General features: G+C 34.4%; 5 protein-coding genes across 6 annotated transcripts; 3 read left to right on the plus strand and 2 right to left on the minus strand.

The window, feature by feature from the left end:
- On the plus strand, window positions 2,661-4,744 carry LOC18595770 (the record flags this gene model as incomplete). Its single annotated transcript, XM_018122799.1, has 3 exons — window positions 2,661-2,752; window positions 3,357-4,470; window positions 4,557-4,744. Coding segments are annotated over 2 exons (1,143 nt in total), but the record flags the coding sequence as incomplete, so codon positions are not given.
- On the plus strand, window positions 8,822-11,759 carry LOC18595771 (monothiol glutaredoxin-S15, mitochondrial). The gene is made up of 7 exons (XM_007023864.2): window positions 8,822-8,975; window positions 9,075-9,176; window positions 9,637-9,771; window positions 9,887-9,986; window positions 10,291-10,357; window positions 11,396-11,474; window positions 11,555-11,759. The coding sequence occupies exons 2-7, from the start codon at window positions 9,105-9,107 to the stop codon at window positions 11,609-11,611; spliced, it is 510 nt and encodes a 169-aa protein (XP_007023926.2). The 5' UTR covers window positions 8,822-8,975; window positions 9,075-9,104; the 3' UTR covers window positions 11,612-11,759.
- LOC18595772 (periodic tryptophan protein 2 homolog) lies at window positions 12,177-16,910 on the minus strand. Its single transcript, XM_007023866.2, has 7 exons — window positions 15,642-16,910; window positions 15,182-15,433; window positions 14,999-15,091; window positions 14,344-14,715; window positions 13,233-13,577; window positions 12,880-13,107; window positions 12,177-12,796 (listed from the first exon to the last, which is right to left on the minus strand). The coding sequence occupies exons 1-7, from the start codon at window positions 16,842-16,844 to the stop codon at window positions 12,626-12,628; spliced, it is 2,664 nt and encodes an 887-aa protein (XP_007023928.2). The 5' UTR covers window positions 16,845-16,910; the 3' UTR covers window positions 12,177-12,625.
- Window positions 17,096-22,422, plus strand: LOC18595773 (protein tesmin/TSO1-like CXC 2). The gene is made up of 8 exons (XM_007023872.2): window positions 17,096-17,232; window positions 18,429-18,879; window positions 19,335-19,639; window positions 19,776-19,850; window positions 20,370-20,550; window positions 20,620-20,718; window positions 21,015-21,081; window positions 21,520-22,422. Exons 1-8 carry the CDS (start codon window positions 17,195-17,197, stop codon window positions 22,110-22,112), a joined length of 1,809 nt encoding a protein of 602 aa, XP_007023934.2. The 5' UTR covers window positions 17,096-17,194; the 3' UTR covers window positions 22,113-22,422.
- Window positions 22,736-27,036, minus strand: LOC18595774 (acyl-protein thioesterase 2). 2 transcript variants are annotated; one of them, XM_007023874.2, is made up of 9 exons: window positions 26,631-27,036; window positions 26,337-26,451; window positions 25,177-25,213; window positions 24,956-25,025; window positions 24,720-24,824; window positions 24,165-24,315; window positions 23,873-23,955; window positions 23,237-23,330; window positions 22,736-23,171 (listed from the first exon to the last, which is right to left on the minus strand). In XM_007023874.2, the coding sequence occupies exons 1-9, from the start codon at window positions 26,659-26,661 to the stop codon at window positions 23,120-23,122; spliced, it is 738 nt and encodes a 245-aa protein (XP_007023936.2). In that variant the 5' UTR covers window positions 26,662-27,036; the 3' UTR covers window positions 22,736-23,119. The 2 variants fall into 2 exon arrangements, with proteins under 2 accessions (XP_007023936.2, XP_007023937.2); XM_007023875.2 differs by having other exon boundaries at window positions 22,757-23,143; window positions 26,631-27,031.

Below are 27,459 nucleotides of genomic sequence, written 5' to 3' on the forward strand. Positions count from 1 at the left end.
TGCATGTCAACCTTCTTATTATACTTGTGTATAACTTCATATCATTCATATCATTTCCAACCATATGTTTGAGTTTCCTTATACTATATATCATTCATCACAATGTCATCTCCATTGAAATATAATCTATTATGCGTGTATGCTTTATAATCCTATTGATGCCTCAAAGATTTATCTCAACTTGATCATTGCATCTCATGCAATACCACAATTCCTAAGAGTCATCCTTTTGTCCTTAATCATCTTTTATGCCTCTATATTACCTTATATCTTTCTTGCATTACGATATTGATTTGTCACTTAAGACTCGAACCCATTTGAATCATGTATGCCTTAAGCATTTTCAAATTCCAATTTCCATAATATATTAGGAAAGTTTCATTATCTGACTTCATTTTCAAGGTCAACTTCTATCATCCTTTGTTCCACTCCTTCATACTCATTTCACACTCCAAATAATTAAATTTGATCAAAATCCTTTCAAAAATTAAATTTTTTATTTCGGATGGCAAAATTACCATTTTACCCTTTTACTCCAAATTATATCGAAATTAAAATTTTTCACTTCTAAACCTCAAATCTTACTCCAATAAGTCAAATGGGGCCAAAAATCTTTTCTAAAAATTCTCATTTTGTCCCCAAATGGCAAATGACCATTTTACCCCTAGATAGCGAAAATTTTGGTTTGACTCCAAATTGATCCTCGAACTCCGAATCACCATATTAAACCATTCGGGGACTTTAAAATTCTTAATTTTATCGTAAATTCTCTATTTGATCTAGTTCGAGTCTTAAATCAACTTTATTGTACCTCTAGGTACAATATCGACTTTTGTAAATTTTTTGAGACTCTCTTAGTATACAAACATGCTATCCATCACATGTATGTCATGACAAATATTTTTATAGAGTCGAGCTTGTCATCTTGTCCCCACTTGGATCAACCATATGATCCTTCTTCTTGATTGACTTCGACATCCGGCTAAATATTAATATTTTAATATTATTTTATTTATAAAATATTATTTTATTCTAAAAATTTTATCTTGTCTCCTTGGTACCCAAAATACCTTATTATGTCTCACTTGACTTCCAAATCGCCTTTTATCTCACAAATTCTCCTCCGATAAAATTATTATTATTTTATTATTATTTTCTCACTTGCGAAATATTTTATCCTAAACTACTCTTTTCGTCTTTTATCACTTCCAAACATTTTAATTGACCTCAATTTGTATTTGATCAACTTTATTTATCACCATATCAAAGTATGGGGTATTTCACACCCTCTGAAAAATGCACTAATAGAAGGAAAAGAATAGCAGAACTCTTGCTATTGCAAATAGCAGTGGCGAAGTTGATTAGAAAAACTGGAGATTCATGAATTTATTTAAAAAATAAAAAAATTAGGATAAAAATTAAGTAAATAAAAATGAAATTAAAAAAAAAAGAAATGAAAAATTACCTAAAAATTGGAAAGAGATTGAAAGGGAGGGGACAACGCTTCAATTGCATCCAAAGCCATGATCTCTTTCTCTTTGTGTTCCAAACTGCTGCGTTTTTGTTAATCAACTCGAAATATTCAGTCCAAACTTTAACTCAAAATTCAAGAAGTCGAAGGTTGAAAAAATCTTAAATTATTTTGAGTTCAATTTGTTTTATTTTCTCTTAAACCCCAAATCAGATAATTTAGTTTGTTTAGGAACATAATGTTTGTTCAACAAATTTGAGAAAAGGTAATTATGTTTTTTTATTTTAAATCCTAAATCAATTATTTTTGAATATGTGTTTAAGCAAAAAGGTAAGCACATGAATCTTAATCAGCAGTTTTTAATGTCACATCATCTGCCACATGATAGTGGAGGCATCTAAATTTTTATTTGGCTCAAAATAAAAAGTATAAATATTTATTTAGCTTAAAATAAAAGTACAAAAGCTTGATATTTAGTTCAAAATAAAAGAACAAAGGCTTGATTGAACGTAATAAAAGTATAAAAGTTTGTTTGAATTTTTTTGAATAATTTAGGAACTTTTTTAGATATTATACCAAATTTAATTTATTTTTTATGAACTAATTTTAATTTATTAATTTAAATTTTTATAATAATATACATAAAAAATTAGTTTTAAATTTAGTTTAATCGAATATTTAATAGTATGAGTATTAAATAGGATGTGTACGAGTTTTGATAATAATTCAAAATTTTAATTGGATATTTATAGAGTTCAGATATCTTATTAAATAATAAAATTTAAATTCAAATATCAAAAAAATAACGGATACCATAGCAATTAATACTATGAATTAAGTAAAAGACAATTTAGTTAATAAAATTTCCTAGATTCTTCTTGATAGACCTTGACCTTGAAGATATGTTTTTTTGGCCCGCAAGTTTCCTTGAAAATTCAGTTGAGTCAAACTTTATTTTTTCCTTAATTTAGAGGGTCACTTCCCTTGTGCTGTGCTTTTATTTAATTGTTTTCTTAAAAAACTCCTATCAATTCCCAACAAGAAAAGAAAAAAAAAACTCTTAAATAAAATAGGAAATAAAACAGGATACCTAAAAGTCCACGAAAGATGAGCGTTAGGCAGGAACTTTTAAGTACTTTTAACATGTCTCTCTGTCCATAAGACGGTGTCGTACGTCTTCTATAAATAAACCCTCTCTCACACAATTTTTCTCCAATTTATTATTTTTACATCGAAACGTTCCCTTGGTAGATATTCATCTCCTGTTTCCAGAAATTTCTGGTAAGTTCGAACCTCAAGAAAAATCCATTATCAAATTTCCATCTTAATTTTAACCTATAATCGTATGGCGTTCTTAGATTTGATTGAAGTTTTATCTGGTACCGATTGATTCGCCTCTCTTGTCGTATTTTTTTGGTTGACCTTTGACCCATATTTGAGAAGAAGGGGAATAATTTACTTGTTTTTGGTTAATCTCTAATCTGTGATTTAGCTGCTTTTTGTTAGGGTAAAAAGTTGATTTGTTTGGCATATATGATCATAATATGATCTGGGTGTGTTTTAATGTTCTTGAATTTTTGTTTTTGACTAATTTTTCATGCTTAATGGAATAGAAAAAGTAGGAGAAAAAAATTTTAGACTGAAGAATTGCAATTGTTGCATTATTTTCGTGCTGTAATGTGTTTATATATATATGACTTTTGATCTCATAAATTGAATGTGATTATTATCTAGGGATTCAAAGAGTGCTGTTTTGAGGTGTTGAAAAAAGGCAGATTTTTAAGATAATTGTTACTGATAATTTTAAGTTCCACAAAATGCCAAAGGATAGAAGAGTTCGTTCCTTATCTTTTGATCGCTCTAGGGTATCTCCTTACCCTTGTAGTTCCAGGGATGCCAAGCAATGCCTACCTGAGAGTCCATTGGGATTGGGATTTGGATCAGCCAAGGATGTTAAAGAGTGGGAGGATACAAGGTGCCCCATCTGCATGGAACACCCGCACAATGCGGTACTTTTGCGGTGTTCTTCCTTTGAGAAGGGCTGTCGGCCTTTCATGTGCAATACAAGTTACCGCCATTCAAATTGTCTTGACCAGTTCTGTAAGTCATCTGTGTCATCTCCTTCAACCGCATTGTTGCAGGAAATTCATTTGGGAAACATGACCTCTACTTCTCGTAGTTGGAGGGATCCATCACCTTTTCATGATCACGCAGGGGCTGATGGTGGTTTGCAGCCAAAGCTTGTTTGCCCTCTCTGTCGAGGGGCGATTTATGGCTGGAGTGTAGTAGAACCTGCTCGACGGTTTATGAATTCTAAAGCCAGGAATTGTTCTTCTGAGACATGTGATTTTAGTGGGACTTATGGTGAACTCAGGAAGCATGCTAGGTCTGAACATCCTTTGGTCCGACCAACAGAAGTGGACCCGGAGCGACAGCATGATTGGACAAGGTTGGAGCGTGAAAGGGATTATGAGGACATGCTTAGCTCAATCCAACCAGTTGTTAGGGAAGAAAGCGATGGAGAAAGCATTCCAGATCTCGATGACTTTCGTTCTTGGTTGACTCTAAATCTTGCATACTTGACACTTGCACTTGAGTTAATCAGTGATCCGAGAAGTACAGAACGAGGACAATTTGGGGGACCGGGAGTTACTATGTTTAGTTACCTAGGAGGAACTAATCGTGCTAATAGGGAGCACAATAGTTCCGTACCAGATAGAGATCTCCTTGGCCACCGCAACAGTTCTTCACTAGGAGAGAGATTTCAAGGTAGACACCGCAGCTCACAGGGCATGCTCCAGCCGAGGCATCATAGTTCACCATCGGAGAGCAGTTTCCGAGGAAGGCGCCAGAGTTCACAAGCAGACAGAGCACGTCGTGGCCAAGGATTGCTATGGCGAGCAAACGGTTCACATACATTCAATAATAGGCAGTAATAGGAGCACCTTGTTGATGTGGTTCCGAAGGCAGATAAAATTGTTGTGTGCTTGGTTGTAATAGTAAGTATTCCTTTCTCTAGTTTCTTTTATGTCCTTGTTTAGATGATGGATTAATTTTGTTTTTTACTCTTTTTGCTGCATTGCAGGTGGAAGCGAAAGCCAGAGGCAAGGGTCAGAATTAAGGTGTATGATGTCATGTTAGATTTGGAAGTGAAATGCAGACATTATTGTCGGTTTTTCTTCCTCACAGAATCAAAGGTTAATGTAAAGAACATGAATTTTCTCAGTGGAAATGTTACCTGGTTTTGCAAGAATTACATCTTTTTACTTTTAATTGAAAATACTTTCAGTTAAATCATACTCTTCGATTGAAAATGGTGGGGGGCTTGCTTTGCACGGATGCATGGGGTGTTAGTAGATAAGGTAATGTATTTACTTTGATTAACAAAGGGACAGCAATGAATGGATGGATTTGCAAATTACTTTTCTTTTCTTTTCTTTTCTTTTCTAGGAAACAAAAAAAAAAAACCCAATTTTCTTATTCTATTTTTATTTGTTTTCATCTAATATCTGGTATGTGGAATATGAAGGGCGAGAGCAAATTCAATTCAATAAGACAAAGCTACCTTCAAACAATAAGTCACATAATTTATATAATTGAATTCAACCTTAGAAAGCATCAATTTAATCTTCAAATCGATTGCAGTATCATGTACAAATGGTACTAAAATTTTGAATATCAAAAAAATTGAATTTACCTTATGTAAAAATTGAACTAAATCGAATTATTATACTAAATCCAATCGATCAAAAATTGATCTATTTTGAAACTGAAACAAATTTTTTACAATAGTTTATCAAATTCTAAGTAATATATTTATATATAAATTTCAAAATACTCAAGTAAATCCAACAACAGTTTAAATTTAATTTATCACATTGAATAATTTAAAAATTAAAAGATAAATTAACATATATAATAATTTAAATTTCTATTAATTCAAATTTGATTGAGCCATCAAAACTTTAATCGAACTAATCAAAATCGAACACTTCAAAAACCATTCTAATTGAAAAAAAAAATTCCAACTACAGTAAAATTTCTATAAATTACTATCCTTAGGATCATGAAAATTTATTAATCAATTGAGATATTATTTAATTGATAAATTAGTAATTTATTAATTTTACATTAATTAATAAAAAATTAATTTATGAAGCTATTTTTTTTAATATTGAATTTAATATATGTATTGTGTATTGTAATTATACAAATATTACCTAAATACCGAATTAAAAATTATCGTTATTCTATGTATTTGTTTAACCAAAACAAATTCATGAATATAATTAGTCTTATTAAACAGAAGTTATGAATTTATCCATTTTCGTAACAAACTAAAATTTCATTCGATATATACTTAATTAATACATTTCATAAACATTAAGTCAAGCAAAAACATATATAAAAGTAACATACAGTATCATAAATAATAAAACTAAACACAATGATTTCTTGAGATATAATAAAATCAACAATGACAGATGAAATACATAAAACATTATGTGATTATAATATAGAAAATCTAAATTGTACCCAAAAGCAATTGTGACAATGATTGTTAGAAAAGTTTAACTTGCAATTAAGCTAAGCAACAATATCAAATATGATCAAGATGCACTCAAAATAACAATCACATTGCATAATTTTTTCTTGCAATACGAGAACACTATACTAGAGTTTCTTAATGCATTAAGAAAAGTTAGAAATTAAGTCTAATGAGACATCAATTTAAAAAAAAAAACAACATTGGAATCATATGTTATAAAAATATCTTAATTGAGTTATATATATAATTTCAATATATAAAGAGATCATTAATTTATAAATTAAGTGAGATATATATATATATATATTTAAATATATTATCTTATAAATTTAACAAATTATTAATTTATTACATTGATCTCAAATTACTACCGATCAAATATATTATTTAATCAAGATTTTACTATACTTCAGCACTTTTTCGATTCGCTCATCCCAGCCCACCACCACATGTGTTACCTTTGTATATTCGAAAGTATGAAGCTTAAAATTTTAATGCACTCTTTATCACCGAAATTTAACTTGGTGTCGCTTTTTCTTTCCATTGAAGTTTCAAAACTTGGAATTAAACACTTGCTGTTTGTTACAGCAGCACGTGATGATATTTGGAGTTTGAGAAAATAAATTAGCGTTAAAATAATGGAGAAATGTTATGCAGGAATTCACAATATGTACAAAGTCGATTAAATACTATAGGGGTTGCTCCTCTTTTGGGATGGGATGGTTGAAATTAAATGTGGACGGGGGGGGGGGGGGCTTATTCTATTGGTTCAAGGCAAGCTGGAATGGAAGATAATCTTGGTGCGATTAAAGCTAAATTTTCGAGAGTAGTTGGAATTGGTGATTCGAATTTGGCAAAATTATTAGCTATTCATTCAGCTTTCCTTATCTTTATTTCTTGTGTGTAATTTAATTCTACTAGATTATAGTTTAAGAGCGACTCAATTAATGCGGTATGGTGGCCTACTTGTCATGAAGAGACTCCAAACCGGACAGCTGATTATCAAGTTGGAGCAGTTTTGGACAAAGTTATATTCAAATTTAATATTGTCTAATTTTGAACACATCTTGTCGGGTTAAATTTATATCATTTTCTTTTCTTCCTTAATAAACTTCAATTTGTCTAATTTCATTCTTAAACGTTTTAAATTGTATTTAGTACGATCACATTTAAGATTAAGTAGCAACACAATAACCTGCATTTAAGTAATTTTATCATTTTAAAATTTATTGAAATATTTTTCTCTTTTCTCTTTTCATCATCTTTTGTCCCTTTCTTAAATATTTTCATTATTTTGTAGATTTTTCATACAACCAAAACCAAAAAATTTAAATGGAAAGAAAAAAATTGAGCTGACATGATTTTTTAAATGACGTGATTGTTTAAGTGATTATATACTATTTATGATGATCATATTTGTACGGTATAAAAAAAATTATTGATCCAATCGTGACAAATTAAAATTGAGTGAGCAAAATAGAGTCAAGGTAAAATTTTGGTGACTATCATAAAATTTAGCATTTAATTGACATGGCAAGCTGTTAGACATATGCCCTTAATATTTAATTTTATTATTTATTTATTAGATGAATAAATTACTACGTCAATTATTGATTTCATTTATATTATGTTTGAATGGGTATTTTATTTATTTATAACATATATGATATGATTATAAATAATTTGATAACAATGTAGAAAAACTATATTAATAATTGATGAACTATACTAATAAATAATTGAGGTAGTGACCTTAAAGCAAACAAGTAGATGTAGTGTATGAGATACATACATTAAACATGATTTAATTAAAGAGCATTATATAAGTACGTCATTGTCGATAATTAAAAAAGAGCTCTATTACAATTTATTAATTGTCATTAGATTTAAGAGGTCAATATAATTTATTTGGTATATATATAAATTTAATGTTACAAATAGGTGATGTTGAATTTAAAAACTATACTCTGGTACGTTGGGTTATATACATGTTAAATAAATTATACTAAATGCTCAATAAAAGATTCACCATTCTCTAATAAGAAAGATATTTAAGTAATTTTTATAAGATTATTATACTCAAAAAATCTGGCTGATGTGTTTTCTAAAAAAAGTTTAAGAACTATATTATTTACATTATTATATATATTAGTGTTTCTGAAGAAAAAATATTTTTTTAAAGTCCAACAAAAATGAAAATCATGAATTGATATTACATGGGTTGGACGTGATAATAAAAATTATTTATTTATAAAGCCCATAATAAATATGATATGGTGAAAGGACTGATTAATAAATATTGTAATAAAAAAACTTATTGATAATTCCTTTCTCTATAGAAATTAGTTGTAATGTGTCGATAGACATTATTGTAATTGATGGATAAATAAAATTTTTTAATTAATTTAAAAAATTAAATGATAATATTAGATTAAATGAAATTTTAAATAAAAATATAAATTATGACATGACGTGGACTTAGACTCATAGCTGTAGAGAGAATCGCATGCATTTTTTTTAGTTATATATATATATATATATATATATATATATATTGTTGGACTATGGATTAAGTTTAATGATTCTAGTTAATTGAATCATTAGTATCATATAAGGAAGATTTTTTCTTAATTGATCATCAGGGTTAATCAGTAATAGTGCTTTAGAAAACAAACTATCTTGTAAAGAAAAAAAAGAACTTGAATCCCTTTGCACTTGATTTATCTTTTCTTGAGGTAAGTCCTAGCTTTTTTCATATTACATAACAATTATTGTTATTAAATTAAAAATAAAAATTCCAGAAACTAACGCACACTTGACTTGAGGGACCTGAGTGCAATTCGCTATTTTTGCTGAAACTATTATTCTCCGATAAACTTCCCTTTGCTTCCGCCTTCTTCTCTCTCATTCCAAAGCCCTAAGCTTTTCCCGCTTGAGTGTTTTTGTTTCGCTCACGTAAACAAATTTGATTTCCGTTGATTTTTTTTTTTTTGGTTTCTTCTGTCTTTGGTTTTCAGTTGCAATTGACTTATATTATTTATTGAAATGGTGTAGATAATTAGAATAATCAGAAGGTAAGAGGTAATGGCTAGATTATTGTCAAACGCGGTCTTCAAAGGCATCGCCGGTCTCTCCGCTGCTCGCTCGAGTACAAAAGTAAGTATCCCAGATACTAGTTTTATTTCATTATTAGTATTTTGTTTTTTCATTGCTTTCGTGATGTAGAAACCAATTATTGGGTTTCCAAGCAGATACTTGAAACGATTTCTCTTTTTTTTTTTGGAAATAAAAAATAGTATTTTGGGAATAACCGGAATATAATCTTTCTGAATTCTTTGTATGTTAGTGTTGGATCCTAATAGATGAACAAACAAAAAGAAAAGAGAGAAAATTTTGAGCATTTTCCAGATAATTGTCTAAACTCAACAAGTTTTTTGCTTTGGCTGGAATTCTGTCTGATCGACGAGAAATCACAAGCTGCAATTTTATAGCAAGAGCCGAATGTGGCAGCTTAGCTTAATTTTTTGTCTGAAATTTAGTGTTAATTAATTATTGCTCATTCTGGATTTTCTCGTGTTATTTTAGAAGGTTGTAATTCAGTTTATGATGTTACCAGGCACTTGGATCCTTCTACCGTGATGGGTTGAAATACTCGACAACTGTCCCCGGTGACCGTGATACACATGAAGATTTTAGACCCACCAATAAGGTTCAGGGTTCTCCTGTTTCTTTGAAAGATGTTGTTGAGCAGGTAGGTGTGTCCTTTGAGATATTTTTTATGTTATATAGATGAATTATATTGGAACTTTTTGTTTCTTTATCATGTGAGCTGTAGTGTTATTGACCGTGATTAACTGCTACTCTAGGATGTCAAGGAAAATCCTGTGATGATTTACATGAAAGGGGTACCTGATTTTCCTCAATGTGGATTCAGTTCACTTGCAGTAAGAGTGTTGAAACATTACAGTAAGTGTTAATTTAATCACTTGAATTGTCACGCATTCTCTGTTTAGTTTTTGATTTCAAGGATAAGTCTGCATCTGTTTATGTGTTTGTCTGCGTATGCAATCCTCTTTAAATGCCTTTTTGAGGTCTGCTCCTTTAGAAGAAAATTGTAAAAGGTGATAACTTTTGAGCTGAATGACAGAAAAGATTCAGTGTTTGCCAACTGATCCATTTGTGTTTGTTTTATCTTGGTGTAATTTTTTAAATTCTAATAGCAAATGAATTTAGCTGGTTTGTGTTCTTACCAAATTTCTGGCTGATGCAGATGTTCCTTTAAGTGCAAGAAATATTCTGGAAGATCCTGAGCTGAAAACTGCTGTTAAAGCCTTCAGGTAAATTGGCAATTGCTTGTGTTTTTCTCCGAAGGATAATTAAAGTATTAATATAAAACAAGCGAACATTGAAACTCTCCCACTTAGTCTAAGGTGCTCACATTTTTATGGTTTAGACATGATCTTCCTTTTCTTTAAACTTTTTTTTTTTCATATTAAAAATATGTAGCTGAATTCAATTGTGTGAAGGCCATCAATTTAACACTTCAAACTTTTGGTACATAACTTACTGGGTGCTGACACTCGACGGTTAATGAAGCCTCTGTTCTGGGTCTTGGTGGGCTAATCAATCTTTGTTCTGTCAATGTTAAATGTAACTGATGCAAAGTAGAGAATCTCTTTCGGCTTATAGATTTCCACTGGTCTTCACCCTAGAAATGACTAATCAAGTGTTAAACCTTTGATGCTTTGCCAGAATTTCCCTTTGTTCTTAATCCTTTTCTTTATGTAGACTTGGGAAGTTTAGTACTTATTATCTTTAACATGTCTATTTTGGCTTTTTGTTGAAATAGAAGTAAATAAATACTGGAAAAAAGAACTATTTGATCTGGTATTCAATTTTCTCAGAAATAACTGAGATGCTTTTGTTCTTATACATCATCTTAGTTTGAACATTAGCATGCTATCCACCTCTAACATGCTCAGATGGGGAAAATATTTGTTTCAACAGTATTTTATGAGAAAATAAATCCTGGTCCAACTGATGAAATATCAATTTTTTGTCATCTCTCGCATTGGACTTTCTTGTCAGATAGATAAAATAAGTGTTTCTATAACTAAAAAGTTTATAGATATGGCACTGTGTGGTTTTGTAGAATAATTTCTACACGCAAGCATTCTTATTAAGATGAGATTATGAGTAAATTGTCAAATTCCACATTTCAATTTCAATTTCAAGCATTTTTGCAAGCATTCTTAGCTGTAAAATTTCAATTTCAAAATTTACACCTCACAATTGATTAATTATCAGTTGTGAAGACTGGTGGTATTCAAATGGTGTGCTGCTTATTTACTTTTTATCAAATTTTTTTCTTGCAGCCACTGGCCCACATTTCCACAGATATTTATTAACGGGGAGTTTATTGGAGGTTCAGATATAATTCTCAATATGCACCAGGTTTCTTTTTCTACATTTTGCCTCCCTTTGAGCATCCTTGGTTTACTGCATCTCTAATGCGTGTGTATGCCCTTGTGCAGAGCGGAGAACTGAAGGACAAGCTCAAGGGTATTGCAGCCAGCCCCAAGTCCGAATAAATCACTGTTGAAAGTGAAGATTGGAGTAGGTTATTAAAGCCTTTCTGTTTGCTCTTCTTGATACCAAAAGATGTTAAGATGGATAGTTTCATATTTTATTTATGTATCACGACCTTGACAATTTTTAATAATAAGCTTATTTGGTCAACATTATCTATGCTACTGCTACATTAAAAACTTTGTTTCTTGAAAATAGATTGTTTCTAAGTTGACTCCATATATCAAATTGAAGGTGAACAAGGTGTTCTACCTAGCTGCTTTGCTTGTTGATTGGAAACTAAACTTTAACCGCAAGCAAATAACTATGACACCCGGGCAGCATAGTAGATTCCACTGTATCTACACAGCCTTGAGGGAAGAAGTTGTAAGATATGAGCAAAGCTCATTAATTGTTTTGAGCCAGTTACAAGAACCGTACAAGAGAATTCATAATCTTTGGTCTCAATTTAACAAGATTCAGACCCTCGGCAGAACTTGTCAATGTACAATTGTACATTACATGCAATGCAAGTGATAGCAGACTTGATTTGTTGCAAAAAAATTATAAACCACAAAAAACCCCTAATTTTGCACATGAAATTCACAGGATTAATTTTATATAAACTTGGTTTGTTTAAACATATAAACAAACAATGAATTAGTATCTCATTCTATTGATACAACTGACTGATACTTCCAATGAAGCAATAACAAAATTGTTGATAGACACCCTGTGAAACCAAGGGTCATATGATAAGCCTGCATCCGCTTAATTTGTCTGCTGCAACATGCACCTTGTGTTAAAACTGCTTTGTTTACATGGATGTCATCTTATCACTCTGGATTGCTTCTAGATGACTTGCCCAAGAGTACTTTCTAACTTCATGACTGCTGTAACAATACACGATCCAAACATAGCGTGTTCTCATTTAGCTGATTAATGCTATCAGGGCCCAGGTTACAACAGAAAAAGCTGCAACTATCTTTCCTCCAAAGATTTTCAGCAAAGTTTCAACCAATTGAAGTATTCTCGATTCATTTCTTGATGCTAACAGAGCATAAGTATCGAAGCATATATTCATTGGAAGCACATGTATCTGCCAAATCCTGGTGAATTATGGTGATTGCCTTCTGTAAAGATTTTAAAGCAGGTAGAAGATTTCTGGAATTCTGCTGAATGGAGTTACCATGAACTTGACAGAGTTCCTGCAACAAAGCAACACCAAACCATGTCAGAAAAAAACAGAAACCACCATCAGTTTTATATGGGAAAAATGAAAGAAAGCTACCTGACACCAGCAAAGCACGAACTCTAAGTGTGGGCACCTTTCCAGAAGGTCCACTAATGCCTCTATTAACCTTTGCAAATATCTGCAAGGGATTGATGAAGCAACTGCTGGAACATCAACTAGACTGACAGAGAAAATACACTTTTTAATTAGTGTATCCTCGTTCAAACGCAAGCTAAGAATTAAAGCTCTGCTTGGCTGATCTTCATTAAGTGCTGCATCAATGGCCTACATGACAATGCAGACAAAAACCAAAAATCGAAAGGAAAAAGGACAAAATCACTTATTAGTAAATCAGAAGAAACATTATTGGTAAATTCTGTAAAACTAAAAGATGCAGAAAAGGAAAGTACCTCTGGCGTAACATCTATATCAAGATCTGTGGGATCAAAGATAAAGGATTCATCAATTGAATAAACAAGAACACCCTCGGTTGTTGCTGCTGAAAAACTTCGTCCCGTGGGTGCAATTTTTAGGCACTTTGTTCGGACAACAGGCCTTCCATGATTAGGCATGGATCCTGGAAGATTATATCCCATATTTCCTCGGGTTTGTTTGTCAATACCTTCTTCTGTATCACTGTTATCATCATCAATCAAATCCAATGGGCCAGCTGCTGTCATATTCTTTGAGTTCAAAAAGTCAAGAACTCCATCCAAAGAGAGGTTGTGAGTTATTTGAAACCGTCGAAGTAGAACCTGTTCCATAGACATATTGGGTTTACTTACCTCCAGCATTTGGATTAAATAAAAAAAATACTGGTTTCTAGATTGACAAAATAGCATTTGGTGGAAATTATCACCCAGAGGCCTGAATATTATATATCAAATGGAAAACTAAGGATAAGAGAAGAAAATATATTGCAAGGACTGTACCAATGGTGGAGAAAGTATGTAATGCAAACAAGTGCCAAACATGCATCCATTAGTCTCTCTTGGTTCAGGACAACAAGAGTACAGGAAAAACATTAAAATCTCCCCATAACCAACTCATGTTTCAATTAAAAAAGAGACTGTCATGCAAATCCTTCCTTCTGAATTAGATAGAAATAGGATTCTTTTATATGACAATTAGTGGTTGAAAACGATAAGCCTCCAAAATAAGAGCAGTATCTCATGATTACTTTCTTCTTTCCAGGGTGTAGGGTATAACTTATAAGGAAACTAAGGATGGACAGGTTATACCTGTCAAAAGAAAAGTGGACAAATTTAAAGTTCACAAAAAAATTACTTGCTATCTACATGGTTTTCCAAACCATTTTCATCATTCATTATTCACACATTTGCAGAGAAATAACTAGAGCTCTATAGTATTATGCAGAAACTGACACCATAAAGATTCAAACTGCCAAAAGAATAAATAGTTTGAATGGCCCCTAAAATAATACACAAATGCAAGTTAAATATGTGAACATATGTGTCAAATTAAATATATTTTTTTACACATAAATGCATTTAAACTTACCTGATCAGCAACATCATACATACAGATGAATCTGTTACTTCCTCCAGCTAAGATGTAACTCCCATCAGCAGAATAACACAAGGATGTGAAGCACTTTCCTGAACTTGAGTTAGCTGCTGATCTTCGATCGGTCATGAGACGTCCTCCAGCTATATCCCTACGACCCTCAATCGTGTACATTAAAAAGCCATCAATAGGGTCCCAAAAATGAATCTGTCCATCTAATGTGCTGCAAGCCAATTGCTTTCCATCTGGACGATATGTAACTGTCAGAACATCGTGTGCATGTGGAAACGTTTCTACAGTGCCTTTTCCTTCAAATACATCCCACAACCGAACAGTTTTGTCCCATGATGATGAAGCTAATATTGCCTAAATATAAAAAGGAACACCTCATTAATTAATAGGTAAGATAAAAGCTAAAATCAGAAAAGAAAAATGCTATATACACTTCATATATTCAACAAGAGATAGATTCAATCCAAACATCAGAGATGAATGTCATAGTTTAGGCCAAATAATGGTAAATGACAAACAGCGGATAAACAATGCCATGTGAAGAAACAACTCCAGAATGTAAGATAGGATTGAAGGAGATTAATGGAAACCTAAACATACTGAATCAGCAGAAAAAAGTGAAGAAAAGTCAGCTCACATTTGTCGGAGAAAACATCAATCCGTGAACAGGACCTTCATGACCACTAAGTACATCCAATAAGCGACCCGTCTTCATTGACCAAACAAAAATCTGTAACATGTGTTGTTGTAAAAAAGAAAAATGAGAAGTGATCAATACTGACATGGGAATGTCAAAAGGGAGCAGCATTAACCAGCATACCTCAAATGAATCTTGAGTTCCTGCACAAATCACTTCACCACTTTGATCAGCTGCCAAAGAAACAAACTGCCTAGAAGAAGGGGTAGTAAATGTTCTAAAATTTCGATAGCGCAACAGATCCCATGCACGAACAGTACCATCCAGAGATGCACTTAAGAGGCAATGGTTATTAGCCATAAAATGGAGTGCAGTCACTGCATTAGTGTGCTCGGTGAAGGTTACAAAGCAAAAGCCTGAGGAAACAGTCCATACCTGTGACGAGCAAAATAAAATTTTAAGAGATGTTAAAGTGAAATACTGAAGAAGGAAAAGCAGCAGCAAGGCAAAGGTGTAAACATAAGAATGAGCGCAAGATTCTTAAATATTGCTAACTGCAACTATAACTACGAAAATAAAAGGCCAAAGATGCATCAACCAGGCAAGATCTAGCCATTTAAACATCTCTCAAATATTTATTTACCTTCACTTTGTTATCATCAGCTCCAGTAGCCAATAGTTGTGAATCTGGCGAATAAGCCAGAGTATTCACATCAAAGTAATGTCCCTGCTGCTTCAGTATATAACTCTCGGACCGCCACTCCCACACCAATAACTGCCCCAACTCTGCACAACCAAATGTCAACCAATTCCCAAGGTCATTGAAAACAGCTGTTGTAATCTTCTCCCTCGATATCGATAATAAATGGATGCACACAAAATCCGGCATCTGATATAATCCAAAAACCCCATTAGAGAATCCCACCACAACAAGATCAAGCCCCCTGTGATAATCACAAGCAGTCAATTTTGCCGGAGCCTGCATGAAACAATGTTTTGTCAACTCCCATGCCCCTCCACTCAAATAATCCTCATCTTCACCAAAGCCACTTTCTTTACCATCAAAATCCTTCCTTTTCTTCACAATCCCTTCCCCATCCTTCTCTGGTGTTCCTGGAGAAGGTGGCTCGTCATCCTCCAGAACTTCATCTCTAAAGTCATTAATTTTAGCATCATTGCCACTATAACTCCAACTAAAAATAAAACCATCACGAGCAATTGTGTACACCTTATTAACCCTATTACTCTTCTTATCAACACCAAAGAAGCAGCCAACAACTGAATCTTTATGCCCCAGAAACGAAAACGGTTTTTTATAACTACCCTTTACTTTATCCACAAAAAACAACCGCACAGTCAAATCTTTAGTCCCAACAATCAAATATTTTGATTCATTATCCCAATCAATTGCCAATATCTTGTCATTGCAATCAGCAAAAGTTCTAACCAATTCAAACCCAAAAACTTCCCTTTTAAACCCAGGAGATTTCCAAATTTGCAACAATTTGCCTGCTGCCACGGCTACGTATTTCCCATTGGGGTTAAACTTGACGGCACTTACGGGATGCTTAAAAGTTATGCGGTGCAACACCCCGCGCCGCGGGATGTTGATGAAGAGGCAACGGTTGTTGTCATCGATGGTGAGGAGGAAAACGCCGTCAGGTGAGGCAGCAATTCGGCGGATGTTGCTGGATGACTGATCAGGAAGGGTTACGGTTTGGGATTTGACGAGGTCGGTGACGGAGACGCGGTTGCCTACGGGAGAGATTAGGTTGGTGTTTTGTGTTATGACGGCGTTGCCGCCGCGGTAAGGGGCGCCTAGGAGGTTCTGGAAACGGTAATTCATTTGGTGGTGAGGTGTGTTTGGGTGGAGGAAAATTTGTAAGGGAAAGCGTGGGGAAAACTTTAGGCTCTGGAGCGTTTGAGAAAGGGTTTTGAGTAGGGTTTAAGAGGATGAGAAACTATATTGGGCTTTTTGACCCGCCCCGGCCCATCAAACTGAAAGCCCACTAGAGCCCATTTCCATTGAAATAAAAAGATAACGTTCCCGCTCGGAGGCAAATTTAAAAAGTGCAGAGGTAATCTGTATAAACCAACTGGAGCAAGTGCTGTTTTTCCATCACTTTCTCCAGAAAATCGTCTGATTGAAAAGTCAGAGGGTTTCCAATTCTTGATAAATGGAATCTCCCAAAAGTGATGGAAATGCCGTTGAGGCGTTCCCTGCTTCCGCACTAGTAATGCTCTGTTCATGCAATTCTTTTTCCAATATTGCTTTTCTTTTTTTTCTTAAAGGAAATGATAATTTTGATTCTTTTGCGTTTTTCTTTTTAGGTTTTATTCTTTTTTATTAACTTTTCATTTTTGTATGAAATTATCTCTTCTTATTAATCTTTTTTGAGTGATTTATTCTTCTTTTGCTGACCTCTGACTCTGTGTTGGCTTTGATGCAAGAAACAGAGGAAATCAAAGCATACCAAAATTGACACCTTATTCTTCTTTTCCTTTTCCATTGGTTCTTCCCTTTTCATTTTTATATGAAATAATCTCTTATTATTAATCTTTTTTAACTGATTTATTCTTACTTTGCTGCCCTTTGACTCTGTGTTGGCTTTCAGTGAAGAAACAGAGGAAATCAAAGCATACCAAAATTGACATCTTTTCCTTCATTTCCTTTTCCATTGGTTCTTCTCTTTTCATTGTTGGTCTATTCTAGATAAAGTGATGATGGATTGTTTAGACTCAAAGTGATCACTGATTAGTCTCAGAGCGACTGGAACAGAGGATTTTGTTTCAAATAGAAAAAAAAAAACAATTTTTATGATTAATTTTGTTTAACTTTTATGGGTTCAATTACAAAGTAAAGATTTGGGGTTTCTTTGTTTTCTTGATCTTTATGTTATGAAAGATTCTATAAGAAACTTTTTAAGTTGTATTTGCCATTAAGGCTTTTCCTTGACAGCTTGTTCTTAACTTTTATAGTCAATTCTCATGTATTCTGCTTGTATTTCATCACTGTTCTTCTATGATTGGTTTGGGTATCTTCATCTTCCTTTTTTTTTTATTTATATTCTCCTTACATACAGACTAAAATAATGTTTTCTTTCTCCCACTGTGTTACTATGGTAGAAATCTCCCTTTTCCAAATTTCTCAATAATCTCTCTCCGATAGAGTCAGCCAACGCAGCGCGGTATATAGAAAGGCTCTCTGAGTCTAGTCTCCCAACCACTCCATCAGTGTTTGGCTCACCTCATTTAGATTTGCAGCCAGAAACCGGTTTCCTTGAAAGGTCTTGTCTTAACTTTTAAAACATTTTGGAAGGAAGATGTTGATTATGATAACAAATCGAATAATATGTACCCTTCCCCCTGGGCCCTGCCCTCTCTGAATACCTCTTGCTATCAATTGAAGATTATTTTTGCATGTTGACAGTGAGGAGATAGCTGCTTCAACTTCAAATGCTCATGGACAACTTTATTCCCCATCAAGCTCTGCACTCATACCTTGCATTCAGAAGCAATTCCAGTCTTGTAACCCTTCTGAGTGTGTTGATGATTTCCTAGCTGATCCTCTGGAGGTAGACAGTGCACAACATGCTGAAACATTTGTGCAGTCAGCTAATGTTGTACCTCTGCTACTACCAAGTTGTTTTACGGCCTCACAAGTGACCACTAAAAATGTTGATTATACTAATGATTGGGTTGTAGAGGTCGGGGCACAGACATTGCCACATCTTTCCAAAAAACACTTGCTTTCAGGATCATTGATTTTGCTTGAGGGTTCTGGTGATCAAAGCATAGATGAAAGCTTTGATAAGATCTTGAAATTTTCATCTGAAAATATCTGCAATTATGTTGAGCCTGATGAACTTCTAGAACATCAGGTAACTGATTTTCTCTTTTTTCAGTAAATTAAATGCAATGAATATCACAGTGGGAGTCATGCTAGTTAATTGAGGTTGTCATTATAGTAGGTTCTCTGCGAATGTTAGGATGGAGAATGCAGGTGACAGACGTAGTGCTGCATTGTGCATAAGTGAAGATGTGACATCAAAAGCTTTGAGACTTGCAATATATGTACAATTATAGGAAGTTCATTAGTTTTCAGGGTATAGTTTACTCTAAATTCTAATACTTTGGTGTCTGATTTATCATTTACTACCAGGCTCGGGACAGATGAATTAAAGTATTTCTGAAATATTTTTAGGGACATTAGACGCATCTCTTTTCTGGTGTAACAGGACAAAAAAGCTTTTTACTATACATTTGTCTTGAGTAGATACAGAAAATTACATTCTTTTTTGTTTTTACCTGTTACTTGTAAATTCATGCAATACAGGAAGCATCCCAGCATCAACGAGGTATACGTAGACATCTTCGATTTGAGGCTACATTGGACTGCAAAGACAATGCTGCTTTTAACTGCCATACTTCTTCTAGAGTTAGGGAAGTTGTTGACCATGTTGATAGTGATCACCAGAGCAGTGAAGCTGTCGTTGTAGACAATGGAGGTCATCTACCCGATAATATCGAACCTCCGTGGGATACTCAGCAAGTGTCATGTTTTGACCAGCAGACACTTCCATGTGGGGGTCAGAGGGTTGAGGTACTATCCCAGTACGCAGAGAGCTCAAAAGGGAAGAGGCAAGTTTACAATAATCTTTTATTTAAAAATTTTGGAAATTGATTTTCATGTTCACATTCCTTTATTTTTTTTCTTATTCTGTTTATTAATAATATTTCACATTGCTTTCTTAGGTTTGGATTTTGTTGTATTCAGGAATAGGGAAACATACACATATGAGAGTGGGGACTTTAAACGCTGCAACTGCCAGATGTCCAGATGTTTGAAACTGTAAGTCCACATGGCATAGTAATAGAGAGCTTGTTAAGCTTCAAAGTGGTAGCTTGTTAAGCTTCAAAGTGGTAGCTTGAACCTGTTGAAAGACGTGTAGGCTTATCTGATAGCATTTGACTTGCCCAAGAAAAAAGGGAAAAGGTTGTTTTAAGGAAATTGAACTTTTCCAAAATATTTTGCATATATCCTTGTCAACATGAGCATGGTAAGTTACTTCCACTTACTTGACTGCCAGTCAAACATCTAACCGAGGAATTTCTGTAAACTCCCATTATGATCTTACTTCCGATGCTATAGTAAATTGCAGCGCACATCTATTCACTTCCTGCAAGACACCCGGACAGGCCCTGACTGTAAAAGTGGTTTATTGATTAAATGTTTTCTTTCTGATTGAAACCAATTTAAGAACAAATTACATTTGATATAGGACTTAATAACATCTTCATTTTTTCCATCATGATAAAAGAGCCAGGTATATTTGCAGTCTGTTTCAGCTGTGTCCTTTGTCATTGGCAGTTATTGTGAGTGCTTTGCAGCAGGACTATACTGTGTAGATTCTTGTGCATGTGAAAACTGTTATAACAGGACTGATTATGAGGATTGGGTCGAAGATAGTCGTGAACAAATTGAATTGCGTAACCCGCTTGCATTTGCTCCAACGATTGTTGAGCAAGCCAATGATTCTCCAATTCTTGCGGTAGTAGCTTCCAAAATCCTACCTTATCTTTAACGTAGTCCAATATATTTGACATGAGAAACTTTGCAGGATGATGGAAACTGGACGACCCCTTCCTCAGCCAGGCACAAAAGAGGATGCAAATGCAAAAGGTCAAAGTGCCTAAAAAAGTATTGTGAATGCTATCGGGTATGTTTTAACTTTATAGCTTGATGTGTGATGCTGCTAGTTATTCATCTGTTTTTCATTTTTTTTCCCTTTTCTTTTAATTGACAACTATATTGTTCTTTCTGGCTGCTTTTATCCTGATTTCACATCTGAGCTGATGCAGCATGGAGCTTTAAGATCTAAGTATTAAATGTCGTCATCTTTTTCCTTTTCTCTTCTTAACAAAAAGTGGAGTTTGACTTTGTTAAGATGATTCAGGGTAGTAAGTCGCTTACTTGTAATCATTCTGACTGCACAAATATTTTCCTTTAATTTAGGCTAAAGTTGGATGCTCTGGGGGATGCCGCTGTGAAGGTTGTGATAATTCTTTTGGCAAGAAGTCAGGTTACATCTAATCTCTACCTCCTTCTTAATTTTTCTCCGTCAAAGATTGCTTTCATGCTACGAAGTAATTTTCATGAACCCTGTTGGTTGATGAGCACATAGCAGCTTAAACAGTGTCAGGATCATTGTGTATTGAGATGGAGAAAATTGTTGCTATCGAGCTCTCTCAAATTGGCTTTTGGGGAGTTTCCTCCAATCCTATCAACACAGTGAACTATGAATCTTAAGTATTTTTCCTGATTGGAATGTTGTATCAGTTTGGACTTTTGGTACATTATAAACGAATGTGCAAAAGTTCTAACTGACGGACTTATACCAGATGTTGTTCAATTTCTGTCAAGTATGTGAGGAACTTACACCCTTAGTGTCATGCTTGCATACATGTATTATATGCCCTTTTTATATTTACTAACTTACTCCACTATGCTGTAATTGCAGAACCAATATTCCAGAGAGAGGAAGAATGGAAGAATCTGCTGAATATGGAAGAGCTTATGTCTGATCAAAAGGGTGGGACAGCAAATCAGTTCTCACCAACATGGGAAGAACTTGGCAATACGAGCCATCTCACTCCTCTGTCACATCAAGTGCCTTCTTTGATATTATCTAAGATTTGGGACTTTCCATATATCTCACAGGCTCAACCACAAGATGGAAGTGGCCTCCAGTTGTCACCTGGTCAACTGCATTGGTACTCTTCTGCCCTGGCTTCTGTTAATGCACCATGTGAAATCATGGGAGATGGTTCACCCCACATCCACAATGACAATTCCAACCCGGCAAACAAGTTGCAATCTGGCTCACCAAATCAGGAACGTGTGTTTCCTCCACAGCAGATTCAATCAGATAGGTTAGTTTCAAGCTCTACAGCAGGTCTGCAAAGTGGCCGTAAACTTAGTTCGCAGGCTGTGTCTTCTTTCCCTCCTCTTTCACCACACCGTAACTCTAAGGACCGTATGAATCAAATTGAAGATGAGCAGCGAACTGAATGCACAGATGGGTGGACTTTACAAGTACTTGGCAGATTATAGTCTTCTCAGAGATTATACTGCTTATCTCAGTGACATCCCAAGAAACTGCTTAAATTAGCAGTTAAGAATAGACCTTTATATTGCAAAGGGCGCTGCTGAGTTTCAATGCTGAGAAAGGTGATAGTTGTTGGCCTTTTTAGCTATTGCAAGTAGGTATTTGATGAGATAATGCATGTGATTACTAATTGTAGTCCTGCGAATAAATTTTACTCTGGCAGCTCTTTTTTAGAATGATTCTTTTACTTTTTCTTGTCCCTCTTTGAGAGACAACAATGCTGCTACATTCTATTGATTGCTTATTTTTTCTGTATATGGGCATCTATTCACTTTCTTAGCAAAATTTATCAAGGAAAGACAGTCTTTCGATTGGAAGAAGCTCATGGGAGAAGTCAATTGGGTTGTGTAGTTTACCTGGATTTCTTAAGCCCAAGTCAAGTAGTTTATAAGATTGAAGGTCTCTTCATGGAAGATGCTCTTTCCTATGGTCTGTGATGTCTTGCAACTCAGTTCCTACTGCCACATTGGTCTGAACAACATGAAGAGACCCTCAATCTTATAAACTGCTTGACTTGGGCAATACCAGAAACTGATCATATTTACTAGACAGAATGCTGATAGGCAGAGAAAGGAAAACAGGATGCCACTGATTTCAAATATCAGATTATAACTAATATTAAAATTCTCTGAAAGTACAACAGAAATAGGCTATTACCATCTACATCCTGCATTTGACATGAAAACGCATCCAAAACTTTATTTTCAGGACAGGTGAAAGACACAAAAAAGGATTTAAAGAGGGCTAATTCAACTATACCATATACCCAACGACCACCCTTTTTGTTTACTGACTACTTGTACATACAGCTTTATCTCTTTTTCCCAATTATTATTTCACTCTTCTTTCTTCCTCCATGACCTCCAACTAGAAACTGATCCTGTGCTACATTTAGCGGGACCCCTCAAGCCCCAGCCTTGCTGTAAGCCAATTGCAGACCTCATCCATCTCTTTAGGAACTGTGTAATGACCAATCCTGCACATCCAAATCAAAACCAATAATGCTGCATTGGTTTGTCAATCAACAATGAGCTAATTTTGCTGCCCTTATGTAAGCCTAAATAGTTACCCCTCATAGGTTTTAAAAGTGAGGTATTGAAATCCTGCTATATTCAAGGAATGGGCAGATTTTTCTCCGAATTTGAAGGGGACAACATCATCACCTGCAATAGGATTATAAGAGGATCAGTTTGGTGTGCTAAGCAAGAAAAATTCCTCATATACATGAATTAACGTTGTCATTGGAAAGTTAATAAAGTGTTTTCTAGAAAGCCTTTGAACTGTGAGGGAAAGAATGTGTCAATAAACCTTTTGAGTATCGTTAATGGAACATCTTTCTAAGTAGAATTTTGAATATGGACATATTGTTTTTTGTAATTCAAAGTGTCATTGGCTAAGAGGGAAAAGATTCACAGTTCCTGTTATCTACCAGTTCAGAATGATGTCCAAATTATACTCTGAAGCTATATGACACGTGCAGGACTTCACATGTTCTCAAGCCGATATAACTTATCAGTAATCAGAGCCAAAGAGACTCCTTGGTGGGGCTTTGACAGAACCAAGTGCACAAGTTGATATCTTAAGAGTTCCTGACTACCACAGGCTTCAGTTTCTTATGCTAGGCTGGAGTATATTTAAAACTTAAGGTCTATTCCACAAGATAAGTAAGTTGCAATATTTGCTTAAAAGAGACGAGGATACATACAAGTTCCATGGCTGAGCAAAATTGGCAAGGATGCCGCGCGCCTTGCAGCTTCATGTGATACTTCTATTTTGTTCCTTAAGCCCCTGCAAGGCAACACCTTTAATGAGCATGTACAGCAATAATTTGCAGAAACTTAAGATTATAAGGTATCCAATTATTTTGGTATTTCAGGCAGATAGTGAGGCAACTGCTGTTTATTATATCATGATGATTTCTAGCAAAACTGATGTTGTCTTGGCACAGCAAAGAAGGTGCAAAACGTGAAAGAAAGTAATTCTGAATGATGCCACACCTTGAACCTGGTAGCCATCCACTTAGTCCAACAACTACCGTTAGGTTGATGGGGTATGGGTTGCCATTTCCATACCTTCCCAGAGCACAAGAAGTTGCAGAGTAAAGGGCCATCGCAGCACCCATACTAAAGCCTCCGATACCCACCTTAACTGTCAAAAGGAAACTGACATGATAGTAAGTTTTCGTATAAATTTATCTGGACTCTGTAGATGGACACTAATAATTTGAAACATAAATTTATATACAACCTTGATATTCTATAAATTTAACAAAATAAAACTTATAGAGAATGGCACAATGAGTAAAAGACTACAACCTAGGGGAGAAGGGAAAAAAAAAGGTCAACAACATGATGCAGGGATATCCCATTTCAGCAGTAATCAAAGTTGATTTCTAACTCAAGGCTAAACTTTATTCAGTAACCAAGACCATATTGCATATATAGATTTGAAATTCAGTAAAAGCATTTTGATTAAAGTTATATTTTAAAGAAATTTATGTCTAAATATTGTGATGTAGTTCCTTTATGTAGATAATAAGGGCTTTTAAATACCATCAGATGGCTCCGTCGACAACAAGTTTGCAATATGTGCTGCTGAAGCATCTAAACCCTCCCAATCATCCGGACCATCTTCTGAAAGCTCACCCACATCAAACCCTGATGTATATCAAATAAGCAATTTAAATGATTACATCAGTGTCAAAGCATTCACATGGCTTTAGTTACAGGATACATACAACATAATGCTTATCTCATAAACAAGAAGATAGAACCAAAAACAATCTTACATGCAGTGCAAGGAAATCCCCCAAGTAAAGCGACAGGACGAGTTGGAGCAGTTGGGCAAATCCATTTTATCTGCAACATAGAATCAAGAGACATATATGAGAATCATGGATGACAAAACTTGTATTCCATGGTTCAAGTAAAATTTTAACTATTGGAAGATAAAACAATGTGTGTATCAGAAAGAGTGTAATTTAAAAGTAATTTTTGAAAGCATCCTTACATTTGGAAGAGGAAGACTTTCCAAGAGCTGGGACCAGCTGCAACAGAATAGGAATGAAACTGAGGATAAACATGCTTCTTTTTTTAATAAACTTTATGCTCCCTACATAAAGATAAGGAGGAGCACAGTTTTATATTGTCAGCTAGACATGAAATTGTAACTGCAACTAGAGCTTCTATAATTCCATTAGGAGTTGGATGATTTTTATTGTAAAAATTATCTCAAATTGAGAGCAGCAAGCATCCCAAAGCCAAAAATTTCAAGTTTGCCACACGTGACCATGCAAGGCGATTAAGACTGGAAAGTTATTGAGTAGTAGAACCAGTTTTACCTTGAATCTAGAATTTGTGCTCAACTGCTTTTGGATTAAGAAAAGAACTCTAGAACCACTCTAATTAAAAATGAATATCCCTTTGTCATGAGGTAAAAAATATGGTTGTTAATTTGGCAGGAGCAAAAACAAGTTAACTTGTGGTCCCCTATCTATGAATAAGGAATATACTCTTTTCACATTTAAGACTTGCCAAGTTAAGCTTAACATCACACAAGACAAAAAACAAAAGGAAGGAAGAACCATACGATGGATATTATTCCACAGCGGCACTGCTTTCTCAATCGAACTTATTCCTATTAAGAGGACAAATATAAAGTAACTCTACACTCAACAGTGAAAAACATAGCATGATATGGACCTCCTACTAATATATAACATGCCAAGATGTTGACATTCTCAAACCACTTTCTCTTTCTTCTTTAATGATTCAGAATTTCCACTCTCCTGATGCAGGATGTGTACTTAAACGGTAGAATAAAACTGTATCCACAGTTCTCGGCCAGTTAGGGATAAGATTAAACCCAAACAACTGTTAAACAAGTTCTCCAGTTACATGCGGAATAGTCTCCATTCAATGAATGAAGTCAACTGAAACAGTGATCAACAGCTTGGTTGTACTATATGCATATAAACTTGATGCAAAAGAACACATATCATCAGCAAAACAGCAAAATTCTAACTTGCAATTATCATGTTTCTTCAGCAGATTGTTGTTAGTAAAAAAGTGGCAGACGCAAGAGTTTACAAATCCTAACAAGGGTTCTGAAAGACTAAATCCTGATCATCAAAAAGGTATACAACAACTGGAAAAGGAAAGGAGCAATACCTGGAGCCATTGTCACCGAGTCCATGAAGCCACACTATAGTTGCCTGGTGTTTCCCTTTTGGTCGAACCACATGCGTCCTTCCAAAGTCAAATGACCTTCTAGTAGTTCTACTTCCTAAAAAATTAGCATCAATGAAGTTCAACTATCAAAAGGTCAAGTTCAAAGAAGATAAACTTTACTAGAAACCTTACAAATGAATCAAGGAAAGAATCTCCAATCCTTCTATCTCACAGCAATCAATAAAGTTGAAGAAGCGAAATGAGAAAGGGAGTAGTATAAAGAAAGCAACAAACCAGAGCCCATGGAATGATGTGAATAGCTCATGTTTTGTTTTCCCAGTTGAGAAACTGCACTAAACAGCCCACCCTATGGCAAGGATTGAGAAGAGGCAATACAATGGAAAAACCCCAGAATGGTGTTGCCTATTTATAACCAAATGGGCAGTGACGCAGTGTGGAAATAGAATAAAACTAAAACAGGTGAATATTGCTACACCTTGAGCCCAAAATTGCCTAAGAAAACTCAAAAAGGATGGAGAGAGGGGCATCCTTGAAAAGGAAGTGGTAAAGACAATGACAAAAGCAAAAAATCTTTTCAATAGCAGAGAGAATCAAGGCAGAGAAGAGCACAATCATCCATCCCTTAAGAGAGATTTGCAACATAGAGAGAATCTATGCTTGTGGGCAGTGGCCAAAATATAAAGCAAAGCCCCCAGCAACAACTAAACAGAATATTACTGAAAACAAGAAAAGAATAATCTAAAATTGAAAAAGATATATATTATCTTTTTTCAATCATTTTTATATGAATTCTTTGATGATTTGATTGATACCCATTAAGCAGAGAGCTTAGAAGTTTCAACTTTCACGCATCCTATTCCTAACAAGTTTTTGGTATAACATGGAAGTACTCAAGGACAGAGTTTTCATTTTATTTCTCCTTTTATTTTTCAAGAAACTTCAACTTCTCATTATATCGAAAGGTTTCATTTTTTGTCATGGATAGATACACATGAATACATGCATACAAAAATATGCATAATAATCTACATATTTTTTTGGATTTTTTTATTTTTTATTTTTTGTATATCTAAAGTTTACCAACCTGGATTTCTCATGTGGA

The sequence above is a fragment of the Theobroma cacao genome, chromosome 6 (genome assembly GCF_000208745.1).
Source record: "Theobroma cacao cultivar B97-61/B2 chromosome 6, Criollo_cocoa_genome_V2, whole genome shotgun sequence".
NCBI classification, from domain to species: Eukaryota; Viridiplantae; Streptophyta; class Magnoliopsida; order Malvales; family Malvaceae; genus Theobroma; species Theobroma cacao.